Source organism: Rhopalosiphum padi, chromosome 4 (genome assembly GCF_020882245.1).
Source record: "Rhopalosiphum padi isolate XX-2018 chromosome 4, ASM2088224v1, whole genome shotgun sequence".
NCBI classification, from domain to species: Eukaryota; Metazoa; Arthropoda; class Insecta; order Hemiptera; family Aphididae; genus Rhopalosiphum; species Rhopalosiphum padi.
This window is the reverse complement of record NC_083600.1, coordinates 46,830,368-46,844,578: the sequence shown is the minus strand read 5'-3', so window position 1 is coordinate 46,844,578 and position 14,211 is coordinate 46,830,368. Positions and strand designations below refer to the sequence as shown.

The 14,211-nt window shown below is 29.2% G+C and overlaps 1 protein-coding gene across 5 annotated transcripts in view; it reads right to left on the bottom strand.

The window, feature by feature from the left end:
- Nucleotides 1–14,211, bottom strand: part of LOC132928888 (fat-like cadherin-related tumor suppressor homolog) — a 139,778-nt gene that overhangs the window by 63,393 nt on the left and 62,174 nt on the right. For all 5 annotated transcript variants that reach the window (XM_060993829.1, XM_060993832.1, XM_060993833.1 and 2 more), the window contains one exon: nt 9,348–12,767. In XM_060993829.1, coding sequence (XP_060849812.1) covers nt 9,348–12,699 — 3,352 coding nt within the window. In that variant the 5' untranslated portion in view covers nt 12,700–12,767. The remainder of the gene's footprint in view (nt 1–9,347; nt 12,768–14,211) is intronic.

Here is a 14,211-nt window from a genome sequence, read left to right as displayed (position 1 = left end):
ATAAATATACTTTTTTAAGACAAAATATGATGGTGTATAAACATAATCGTATTACATTAGTTTATTTTTTACATAAAATCGCACTGAACGTACCTATACTTTAGAGATATTAAAATAGATTATTTTTATTCGTGAATTTACGGATGAGTGTAATACATATCTTAATTCATGATATATATATTAGATTTTACGGTATAATTTTATAACAAGACACTGATAAATTAAGTATAACTAAATAAAAAGATTCACGTATATTTTTGTAACTACCTGTATATCATACTGTCAAAAATATAGTCATAATAACAACAAAATGTATTGTTTTATTTTGAAACCGATTTTTTTTTTTAACTAGGGCAACGGTCATAGAGATTTAATGGGGTTTAAAAGAAGAGCAAGATTTTTTTTAGAATTATCCCATGTGTAAAATTGCCATTGCGGCAATCATCTCAAGAATATCAATTTTTGGCACTGCACTTTATCCTTCTTTTCATAATATTCCGTATTCTTATTTTTCAGAATAAACAAATGCGATTTTAATGCGACAAGCGGTTTTTTCATATAAGGAATGAAATAAAAATCCGTCATCCTGTGCACCATTATATACCAATCTATATTATATTAAAACACGGAATTCTCCTCTCAAAAAATAAAGAAGAAAAAACACATTTATAACATTCAAAAAACATTGTATTGCTTTTACCTTTCTCGTCAATGTGAGTAACTTAATAATAAAATAAAATATCGAATAATATATTATGAATTGCAAGCTATGAAATAAAATTTATTTCGAGACCACAAGGAAGCAACCAAATTTTGAAATATTAATCAAGTTTTATTCAAATTAATTCACTAAAAATAAAAATTGTAATATGAATAATATTATTGTTTACCCCACAGATAAAAAAAAATTAATTTTGAATTATTCAAAACATTTGAATTTAAGTATTTTTAAATTGTTATAAGCTAATAAGAATTATAATAAATAAAATATCATAGTATAAATATTTCTGGAAATCTGTGCGGAAAATAACAATTATATTTTTTTAAATTTTACAACGCTTTTTTTGTACGTGTATGAAAATATTTAAATATTTAAGTTAAATAGATATAATGCTTTAAAACCATAAATACTTAGTCCGAAGTTAATTATGTAAGATTATAGATTTGTTTTCATCAACATTTTGTCTTTTTAGAAATTTATTACGACATGTATACCTACAATTTGACCACCAATTATTTTAATTCAGTTAATCATCTCTCTTTAAACGTATTTTTAAAACAAAAAGTATAACGTAGAATAAAAAAAAAAGCTGGGAAAACGGTAACTGTACAGTATAGGTTTCAAATGTACCTTGTCATTGAATTGGTCATTGAAATGGATGTGTTGAATTCGAATTCGATGATAAATCATAGGGTATGAAAAAAAAAGCAAAAGAGATTTGGTGGATGAGGGTCTTATTTATAATAATGACGTAAGAATAGAATCGTGTAAAGGTTATATTTGTGCAAATTATTTTCCTTTTGTCTTTTAATTGTAAATGTAATATTCTTATAAAAATAAGTATAACAGTAGACGAAAACACTGTTTTTAAGTATGTATCGTATAAAAGTAAAAAATAATAATAATAAATTATGTATATATATATATATATATATATATATATATATATATATCTTATATTATAAAACGATATCACAAACCATCAGCGAAACTATCATTTACCGAGATACTACCGAGAGGGTTCTCGCGAAATGGACACGAATAATACAATAACGATAATGTCAATCAACGCTTGTGGCGGCAAATAAATGACAACGCGAGTGTTGAAAATTCATTTATTTAACAGAGGCAACGGTGGGGGGGTCGGCGTCATCCGATCGAGGAAACTATATAATATTAATATATTATACAATACGATTCACATAGTATATAATCCTTTTGTTATGCATTGATTTAAACTGTAATGTATGCATTTACGTAGACCAATTTTTCAAAAAAAAGTCAGGTAGATATTTTTATTTAGGCATTATAATAGGTACTTAATTTTGACTTTAGATAAATTAAGTAAACGCGCTATTTTATATAGGTTTAAAAGATATATAGGTAAGAGCGTTATGCATCAAACATAAAATATATGTAATGTTTTTGCAGTCTAACTAAGTTGTATTATCTATATTCAGACAATTTTAATAAATTATAAAAAGCTTATAAATCAATTGATAGGGATTTCAATAATTTTCCTAACACCTCAATAATTTAGGTGATTTAAAAATCCTTGGCACACTCGATGAAATGCCCTTTATTTACGTATTTTCAACAGGAAACATCAAGTCATATATAAGTCAATCTGTGAAATATTCAGTACATAATTATTATAATTACTAAGTATTTATAAAATATCAGTTAGTAGCACTAGTAAATATCCATAACTGCCACTCGATTGGTGTTTGTTTTACGTTTGGTAGTAACATCACCCGGCGAGGTGGCGGGCTGAGGAAAAAGAATTCGTGGAACATAAAATATTATGCATCTCCACCTGTATAGATAGGTACCTGTCTACTACACGGACGAACGATATTAAATATCCATCGCGTAAATAAATATTGTTCGAATAGTGATTTATACACGGATTGCAGATAAAAACGTCGCTCCGGAACGTGCAAGGGTAATTTTAAGCGTTTGCGTTGATAATAATAATACTACATCCGCCGGAGCGAGGTCGGGTAAATTTTTGCCACATGGCCTCATTGGTGAGAGGGGAGGGGGTCAGGTGGCAAAGCAACAAAACATGAAATGAATGATGGTCGTTTTCACGCGTTGGCTGGACTATTTTGTCCATCTATCAACTGAGCACACACCGAAGTACATTTGTGTTGTATTATTATGGCTTTTATACGAGAATTTTTTCAATTGTTGATTGCGGCCAGGGGTGATCGTCTCGATATGGAAAATCTACTAGTATTGGTTGTTTGTGCCGGATGTAGGTATAAATAATAATAATAATAAAAAAAAAAAACGTACTCTGGATCGGATGTATCAGGAAAATAAATCGGCTAGGTATCGTATAACGCACAGCTTTACCCCCCGATGACACCGGCAGGCGGTTATATGAAATCGCCACAGGTACAATACGCGTATTTTAAACCGATATTTTTGTTTTCACCATAGAATTATTTTGACGAATAAAACAAGTGTTTTTTTATGTTAATAGGTGTAGTAAAATTAGTTAAGATGTCATGAGTATACGAATATACGGCTATACATAATATATTATATACTTATCGTTTTCATAAATTATTTGATTCTCCTTTTCTTGGCAGTATATCGACAACGTTGTTTGAATATAATTGTTTTAACAGCGTCGAATAAATCACACTGTCAAATGTGGCTGTCAAAGAAAACCAAAATTTCTCATTTCAAATAACTCAAAATGAACGTTTTGGCAGCGATATTTCAATGCAGTTTTTATAATACGTAATACCTTAATAATAAAGATACATTGATATTCAGTAAGAAAATACGTATGATAAATTTAAATATTTTTACATATTATACTTAATTGTTTGAAATTCTGATTATGCGAACTTATTTTGGTACCTATATATATTACGTATTATTTAATATTTAATATGTAATATATAATATATATTTATTTATTAAGGTCCCTTGTATATTATTATATTAGTCATTTTAGAATCAGAAAATCCTAAGATAAAATGTGTTAGTGAGAAACAATATATATTTAATTGGTTGAACGAAGAATTTCTGTTATATACTTCATGTAGATATACAAAAATAGTTGGAATATTTATCACAGCACAATGGAATTGTAGGGAAAAAAAAATCTATAAATTAAGAAACACGAATAAATATGATAAACTAACAGATATAAAGTCAATTCGATCAGATAAGTATAGTGCGTATATAACATATGTAAATAGAACAATTGCTTGCTATGTTTACATACAGTAAAATAAATAAATAGGTAAATGTATATATTTATTTGAATTAAATATTACAGTTTCAGTGATACAGAACGTTTAAGATTATTCGGACAGTAAATATGTGCATTTGTTCTAGAGTTGATTATTTTTAGTGTAATTTATTAATGTGTGAATTAACTTAAGTAATTGTTTTAAATACACCAATTAAGAATAGAAGTATAGGAAAATACTCATTATAGTTAAATCATTTTCATACTTAGTCGACTAGTTGCAATGTATTACCAAATTTTATATCCGACGTTTCTTATATTAAGATAATATTTGCTATTCAGTTTTAAGGATCTTTAGTTTATAAGTGCATAGTACTATAGGCTATAGCTTTGGAAACTTAGATCTCAAACAATAGTCTTACAACGGAATGACAAATATAGGAAATTACCTGAGGGTTTATTTTACTGCTAATAATATTGTAGGTCCGATTGATTAAATTTTTTACCAATCGAAACGGGGCCATATGAAAGAGAGCCAAGAAAAGTACGGGTAAAGCACACCTTTAATCTTTTAGCAGGTCATTTTTCAGTACCTACTCTTCTTTTCTATGGCTTGTCAGTCTAGAGACTACTTTATTATTCTCTCATACACCCGCAATCCATCGTTTTTCTTTTCCTAATTGTTCTCCATAAATTTACACATGGTCCACACATCTATGTGTAAATGGATAGTGCATAGAAACTTTTTTTTCACATTGCTCGGATCAATAACTTAGAATATACTAAAACATATATATAAATGAAGTCTATACGACATGGGTTTTTGATAATTCATTATAAAATCATTTTTATATTATTAGAATACAGTTAATTATAAATTAAAATTAACTATAGTTTAAATTAAAATGAAATATATTTATATTTTAATAAACAAAATGTAAATATTTCATAATAATATAAGTAGTTAATTTCGTGTTTTATTCAAATATTTAAAAAAAAATATCGATATCCACCGATTAAACTTCAGAGACTATGACATGTAAAGAATTTATATACATTTAAATTTTATGTTGAAAAGTAGATAATAAGTAAAAATGAAAAAACTACACGTATATAGGTACAATAGCATAGTATGGACAATAAGAGGACGGTCATATAAGTATGACAAGTTTGGACAATTTGTATAAATAGTATGATTGTAGTAAAGCGATAAGCTATTGAACAGAACTTTTGTGCTACTGAAAAATAGATAAACGATAGGTTGATCGACATCTCGGTAGTATAAAGGGAATTTAAAAAAAAAAAAGGATGCGAAGTAGAACACAAAACAGGATATTGTATGGTTTTTTTGTATATTTTATTTTGAAGGGCGCTTTTGGCCAAAATTTAAATGACACTCGGTAAAACGAAGCCCATTAATCATTGGAAAAGGTGCTCTCACCTGTCGACCGGCAAACAATTCAATGGAAAGAGTATCGCTAATGGGATCTTTTTTTTTTGCGAAAGTGTTTAAAAAAAAAAAAAAAAACAAAGACCGACGATTATTTTTCACATTAAGCCTTTTGGAGAGAGCAACAAATGGTACAAGAACGTTTACGATAAATATTCTAAACGAAAAGCATAAGTTTATATTTTAAAATTCGACAACATTGTGGGCAAATACAAATATAATACAATGCAATACATTTTATGAAATTAATATAGATTAAATTATTTAAGAAACCAATCTAACGAAAAACATAAAACATTTTAACTGTAAAGATAAAAAAAATATATATATGAAATACTTAATAACAAATAATTTATGTAGAACTTAAAAGTTAAATGGCGTATTAATAACTATTAAGCTGATGCTGATCTCTGATAGGTATATAACACAATGACAAGCAAATTAGTTAATAATTTTTAAATTGAAACACATATAAACAATTACATTTTATTTTAATAGCAATAATTAATATTTTTTTTTTAACAAATTAAATCAGTATTCAAATAAATTATGCACAGAGGCGTGAAGAATACAGATAAATGATTTTGGTTAAATTAATTTAAGTGAATAACAGTGTGCTTGGAATAAGAATTAGTCGTTCGAGTAACTTGTTGTTTATACAATAACATGCAATTCATTTTTTCATTATTTAAACAAATATAGTTTTACTGAAATATACTAATAGCTAAAATGATTTAAGTTTAGTACTTTAAACCTTAATATTTATTCTATAGCTAATAACGACGACCATTGATAATAAAATATACGTTTAACATATTTTATTTAAATGCACAATTTATTTTTGAATATACGCTGATGGGTTCTTATGAAAATGTTTAAAATTAAACGATACTTATTACGAATAGGCAAATAAGTATTATGATATGATAAATGTGTAACTACAAGCTACAGCATATAATATTTCCATAAAAGTAAAAAAAAATTGGGTTGAATATTTTATTTGAAGTCTGCACGGATATTTTAATATTTTAATCAGCATTCCCTGCGACTGACAGTGACCCCAAAGATCTATAAGGGATAGCCACTGTTTCTGTTACTAAAACTCAGGTTTTAATCAAAACTCCGCGATTTTTCTTTCTCACTCGTCTTTACAAAATATTCTTAATAACTCTTTGTCGGATCGATTTAATTACGGTCGAGGTCTTTGAAGTAAAATATTAACTTTCGAGCCACTATAAAAGTAATCAATAACTTAAAAGAATTGTATAAAAGCGTAAAAAATGATTATTATTTAATCAATATAATAGCTATAATAGGTATAGTTATTAACGCCTAACGGTATTTACTCGAATCATAATTGTCTTCAAACAATCTGCAGTCTTAAATAATAAAAGATCGTACAAGTATAATTGCAATCAATTCTCATTTTTGGCGATGTCGCCGGTAGAGCAAAAACCCAATTCCGCACGATTACGTTTAAATCTCTAAAAATACGATGGACGACTTACATAGGCGTCATGGGAAGTATGGGCATGAAAATATCGTTCGAATGCAGGGTGGCAAAGTTAAGAGGTATTACGTTGATAAGCAATCAAGTGTAGAGAGAACATGAAAGTTGGCAAAATGCCAAGCCATTACTTCTCGGGAGGTAAAATACGTAGCCTGAATCATTTGTATGACACAAAAGGAAACGAGAGAAAAAAGTAAGAGAGAATAGATAACTGTTTTTTCTCCATTTTCTTTTGCGGAATAGCGCCAACTGTGCTGTGTACGGCGAATTAAGAACAGAGGTGTGGTACTTTGTTGTGATCCTTTTCTCGTTTAGACATAATTATTAACCGAGGTTGAAAAAAAACTAGACGATAATTGTGGTCAGGCGACTGTTAATCTTTTTTTTTTAATTGAATGTGTTTTAAGTAATTAATAGGACAGTGTAGTATATTAGATACCTATGAAAAAAAAAATCATGAATAATTGAAAGAACTGAACATTTTATTCAAAAATTAATGGTAATAGACTATCACTATTCAACGGTATTTAATCATAAAAATAAAATTACTATAAATATATTACAATTTAATACAAGTAGTATATTATTTTTAAAGTGATATTTTAAATTTTTTTTAATTTAGAAATGTATTTCTATTATAAATATATACATATACATATATATAAAACTATTTTATAATATACAATGATATTAATGATATTACAAATAACTATTTAAATTATTTGTTATTGTAGTCTGTAAACTAGTAAATTAAATACTAATGATTAGTGTACGTTGATTTATAAATAAATATGTAAGATATTGTTACTACATTTTATAAAAATTAAAGATCCATTTCCCCCATGATAGATTCTAATATAACAAAAAAGCTACCATATTCTTTCAGCATGATTTAATTTCGAATTTTATTTTTAGCTAAATTTAGGTACACAAAATCGAATTTTTTGAAAAGTTTTAAACATGTCAAGTCAGGTGAATTATTGTGCACCAATTACTCACAACCAAGAATCTAAATTTACAACGTTAAAAAAATGTCACAAAAGAGCTTTATTCCTTTATTTTAGTTTGCTAAATAATATCAATTTTGTGTAGAAATACTACGCAATGAAAAATGAAAACTCTTAGCGATATCTTTAGCAAATGAAATATGCGTCCCAAGAGGTCTTGTCGGGTATTAATCCCAGCTAATGAAAAAAAGCTATTGCTTCGGTTAAATAAGAAGCACGGTAGTCTACAAAAACTTTTATACACAGCTGGTTTAATTTCTTACGAGTTTAGCCTTTAGACCAGACCAGACCATTATTTACTTTTGAAGACGCGCACATCATATTATCGACGACGTGATCGTGGTTTTTAGTGGTAGTTCATTTAAGTATTTGAAGTAAGTATATATTCTTAAAATAATCTTAGTATGCATAAAATGGTTAAACTAAGTTTTGGTTCATTATACAACATAGTTTAATTTTCTCATAAATAGTTTAGAAATGAAAAACATTTTATGTCTTACCGTTATATAATTTATAACGTGTTCGTTACGGTAAATCATTAATTACTAACATTAATTTACTTTAATATATACTTATAGTAATTTCGATTTAGAAATATTAATTGGGACTTTTAAAAGGAACGCAAATAAACAGTTTGGATCGTGATGAATTATCCAATACATTGTAGAAAATTAAAACAGCTAACAATAATAAAATCAAATAGGAACAGCTTAAGCATAATATGATAAAATAACATACACTTGTTGATAAAATAATATAAAGTTGCAAACATTCGATTTGAGGTTTCGATATAAATCGTTTGAGTAATTCATACCAGTTATAAGCATTGTATACAAGGTTTATCGGTAAACATTTATCGCTTGATATTATTCTACTCGCAGTAAACCCATTAAAATCAGCAATGAGTGAAAATAATTTCAAATACACAATTGCATAAGTTAGTAGAAAATTGAATTGTTCTAATGATCACTTTCCATTAATAAACATACGAGGTTAAAAGCCAAACAAAAAGCTTAAATAAATATTTGTTGAATTTTAAATCGCATTTAATAAACTAAAGTTTTACATATTTTCAAACCAGGACAATGATTTAATGAAAATAGTAATTCTAGTATTACCTCTTTCTTACCTAATTGTAAAGTGGTAAATTTTGGTCCAGCAGAATCAACCTTATTTCATTATAACTTTAGTAATAAAGTGAATTGACATATCGATATTCAAACTTTAAGTTAAGAACGCGTGTTGGTACATTTACTTTTTTTGTACGATATTTCCTATTTTTAATATATTAATTTTATTAATTTTATATTATTTTTAATATAATATTTAGCATTGTTTATCATATCTATAGAATATATGATTTGTATAATAACTCCATAGTTATAACTTAATAGTAACCGTTATATATATATATATTAAGTATCTCATAAAAAATGTTTAAATACCTTCACTGTCGATTGAGAAGTAACCTAAACCATCACCGTCTACAATTGAATAACCAACTCTTGACACATCTCCAGGAGGATCTGCATCCGTTGCACTGACTGTGGTCACTAGAGTTCCGGGTGGTTCATTTTCGTCAACGAATGCAGTTGCATAAAAACTGCCAAACTCAGGTGCGAATATGTTTTCGTTTACATCCACAATTTCTATTGTTAGACAAGTTTCTGATGATAAAAAAGGCATACCCCCATCTGCAGCTCTCACAATTAGTGTGTGTATTTGTCTTTGTTCAAAATCTAATTCACTAGTTGTTCGGACAGTTCCAGAAATGGAATCGATTTCGAACATTTTGTCATCCACTTCTGATGAAGAATCTGATTCCAATGAATACGACACTATTCCACCTGTACCAAGATCAGGATCAACTGCAGTCACGATTGCGACGACACTACCGATTGGCAAATCTTCCAAAGCCTTGACAGTGTAATTTTGTACGAGAAATTCTGGCGCATTGTCATTCACATCGTCAACAATAATGCGTATCAAAGCTTCTGTATGTAATGTCCATGGTTCAGGAGCACAGTCTGAGACGGTTACTTTCAGTTCGTATAGTTCTTGACGTTCTCGATCCAAGCGTCCAGATACATATAGATTGCCTGAAGTTTTGTCAACCGAAAAGTGAGTTGTATCCGTGGTCAATGTATAAACTATTCTACCGTTTTCTCCTTGATCAGGGTCTTGTGCATTTATTTTGAATATTACAGTCCCGTTTCGAGCATTTTCACTTACCCGAAAACTAGAAACTCTTTTATCAACTTTGGGTGCATTGTCATTGACGTCTAGAATTACAACTTTCAATAATTTCCACGTTGTATGTTGGTGTTTGCCGAGATCAGATACTGTAACGTTTAAAACATATTCATCTCTTGTTTCTCGATCAAGATATCCAACTACATTTAAATCACCGGTTTCTGGATCGATTCTGAACAAGGAATCATCGTCACCATCAGAGATACCATATACTAATTTTCCGTTGTAACCTAGATCTCTATCTCTGGCACGAATTGCTAGAATTGTATAGCCTAATGGCACAGACTCATTTACTTGTACAGCATTAGGAAAATTCACCAACTCAGGCTTATGTACATTTTCTCCATACCTGCTTGGCATCATAGCAAAATCATCGTCTTCACCAATATTGTTCTTTTTTGCGGTTTCGATGGCTTCATTTAATCGCCGAAGTACTCCCGTTTCTCGACACTCTATATTGATTGAATCATCAGCAGCTTGTGTTTTTTTCGCATTTACTAATGTAATATGTAAGCTTGTTAAGTCTGAATAATGTGAACCGTCAGTGGCAGTGATTTTAACATTACGTTCTTCCATACCTATGTCAGAAAGGTCACAAGTTACTGAAAGAACGCCAGATGAAGAATCGATGGAAAAACAATTGTCTTCATTTCCTGATTCAACCCGATAGCTTATAAAATTACCATCATCAAAATCTACAGCAGACATAGTCATAATTTCTTTACCTATGACAGTAAATCTAGGAACTTGTATTTTACAGTCAATTTTTTCAAACTGGGGTCTATTGTCATTTACATCTTTCAATTTTATCACTAACTTCATTTCAGTTTGTCTCCTATATGGATATCCCCAATCCGATGCTCTGATATGAAGTACATATTCCCTTCGCATAGTTTCAAAATCTAGAAGATGCGTTGTTTTGATGAGGCCAGTGAAATGATCAATATCGAAAGGTACTGGTTTTAAATTTGCAATACTATAAGATATATAACCATTTTCACCTGAATCTTTATCACGTGCACTTATTTTTACAACAGATGAGCCGGCAGGTTCATTTTCATTGATGGATACTTCCATAAAATACTTTTCAAACAGAGGATCATTGTCGTTAGCATCAACAACAAATATTTTTACTTTAGCAGCAGATTGTTTTCTACTTCCAGCGTTTCCTTGATCTATCGCACTGACAGTAAGAGTATAAGATGATCTATGTTCAGCATCTAAAACTACAGCCGTGTAAAGCATACCGGTTCGTTTGTTTATTCGAAACTCACCACCTTCATTACCACCGACAATTTCTAATGACACCTGCGCATTTTTACCTTCATCTTTATCACTTACTTTTAGTTTAATGACGGGCGAATTAATTGGCGCGGTTTCAGCAATATTTACTTCATATAATTCACGTTCAAACACTGGAGCATTATCGTTAACGTCAGCGAGCTCTATCTGAATCGATGTATAAGTATCTCTTTCAGGCGTTCCAGAATCAACTGCTCTAAGAGATAGATTATATCCCTTTGGAGCCGTTTCCCTATCTAACATATTGAGGACTACAATATTATATTCACCACTATGCCCAGTTTCTTTAATTCTGAAATGGCCATCAGGATCACCATCAACAATTTCTAAGCTTCGTATAATACCATTTACACCTGAATCTCTATCTGTGACTTTGATGATAGCGTATATGTCACAGTTAGATTCCTCAACTACGTGAGGTAAATGTTGTATTTCAATTTCGGGTTTATATATATTGACTTGTTGGATGTTGAATTTTACTTTTGCAGTACTTGGTTTAGAACGCCCTCGAATGCCACGATCCCGAGCTTCAACAATAAAATCGTACGATCTTCTGTCTTCAAATTTTAACGATCTGGTAATTGTTATGACACCAGTCCTTGGATGCATAGCAAACTGATTGGTTTTTTCCTTAAAACTATAGTATATTTCACCATTCATTCCAATGTCAGCATCTTCGGCTGAAACTTTTAGAACACTAGAATGGAGTGGCGTATCTTCTGGTATAGTTTCTTCATATACAACTGGATAGAATAAGGGACTTAGGTCATTGGTATCAAGAACTGATACAACTAAAGTAGCATGAAGTTCTAACGAAACACTATTTTTTTTTTTATCTTTTGACTTGTCGGTAGAAGTTGTAACTGTAGCTTTGACTTCTAAGACATATTCATCTTGCCGTTCTCTGTTTAGAACATCGTAATCAGTCTTCGTTCGGACTAAAAGGAACCAAAAATTGCCGATCTTTTTTTCTTCAGCCTTGAAGAATTTGATTTTTTGTTGAGATGCTATTTTATAACGTATGATAACGTCTTCATCTGAACAATATATACCCATTTTTTCTTCCGTCCGGACATACGTTTTGATAAGCGCATTTTCTGGTATCGTTGCATTGTAATGCTCTCTGGTAAAACGTAAATCGGCCAGACTTCCATTTTTTAAAGTGGTGAAACAGCTTGATACCAGAAATAATAAAACTAATATCAGAGGCTTAATAAACAGTGCTTTGAAGCCTGGTTCCATGGTAGTTACTCACGGGACGTTCTTGTCATCTTGTCAGCTTGACTTGTTTTGACATTCTGCACATTTTCCTGAAATCAAATTTTATATTAGAATAATATATTAAAAACATGAATATAAAAATTAACAACAAAATATTTATATCATAGAAATTAAATAAATAATATTTTAAACTATAGATATTTAATTTTGTTGTATAAACTATAACATTAAAATATTAATCAACTATAGATGCATGAAAAGTTTGTGATATATGCTGGAAGAGTTACACTTTCCGGAGAGGCAATAACAAATTGTGTTGACCCTATGACCCTATTACACTGGGACAAAGCCAATGAACAATAAAAACTACGAAAACATTAAGATGGTAAAGAATGCACATCGTTACTAGAGTATTTCATCTGAGAAAAAATAAAGACAGACATAAACGAGTTCAAAAATTAATTTTAAAAACTATTATTTATATAAATTTACAAATAAAATAATATAAGAAAAAATAATGATATAAATCAAAACTTTTCTAAAAGACATTTTTTTAGAAAGAATAATTGTATTAATTAAATGTATACATTTCTTTATTCAACCTGAAACGAATAAATAAAAAAAATGTTAACAACCATAAGAGTTAATTTAGAGCCCAAGAAAGTTTTTTTTTCTTTTAGTGCAAAGAGACTACGAAATTGTATATTTCTATAAAATGGGGGTGCAAGTGCATCGAGTCCGCAACAGTAACACTGTTTACAATTATCTACGATTGTTCTGCCTGGGGACTTGAACAATAAACGTTTCTTCTGCACGTTAAGGATGGTGCATTGTATTTTAAAGACCAGATTGGAATTTTAAATATCATCGCTGGTTTCATTCAGGACCTCGTCATCAGGACTTATACAAAATATGTGTTTACCATATTGAAACGAAACCCAAAGTTAAGAGGGTTTTCAACATATTCGTACAATATATTTTTAAATACTTATATAAAACACAGTATATTAAGAAAATTTAAAGTACATCTATTACGTGTATATGCAAGGGCATTGTACGTGAGGGTTTATCCAATACAATAAACTTTACGTTTTTATGTAGCAACTAATAATAATAAATTCAATCTATAGAAGTATTAATTACGATCATATTATATTGAACAAATTATATAGCCAATAAATGCAATATTTCGACTTCCTATAATATCCGAGGTTATTTACAGTATCGTTCGATATAAAGATGGAATTTTTCGGTTGTTATTTCTACAATAAATATTTTACACAATAAATCAAATATAGAATACTATTATGCTTACAGAAAAAAAAAAAGAAATTTTTTTAGATAAATAAATGTTGAAATTAAAAAGACCTAATATTTTTATCTCATAAGCAATTTACTTTCAAAATTAAAATCAAGAAATTATGAATTAAAAATTGAATATACAAAATACTAGTGACAATTTGATTACAACTTATTCAAACTTTATTTTTGTAAAATTAATCATATAATAATCTTAAAAAGTGTTTTGTGTTG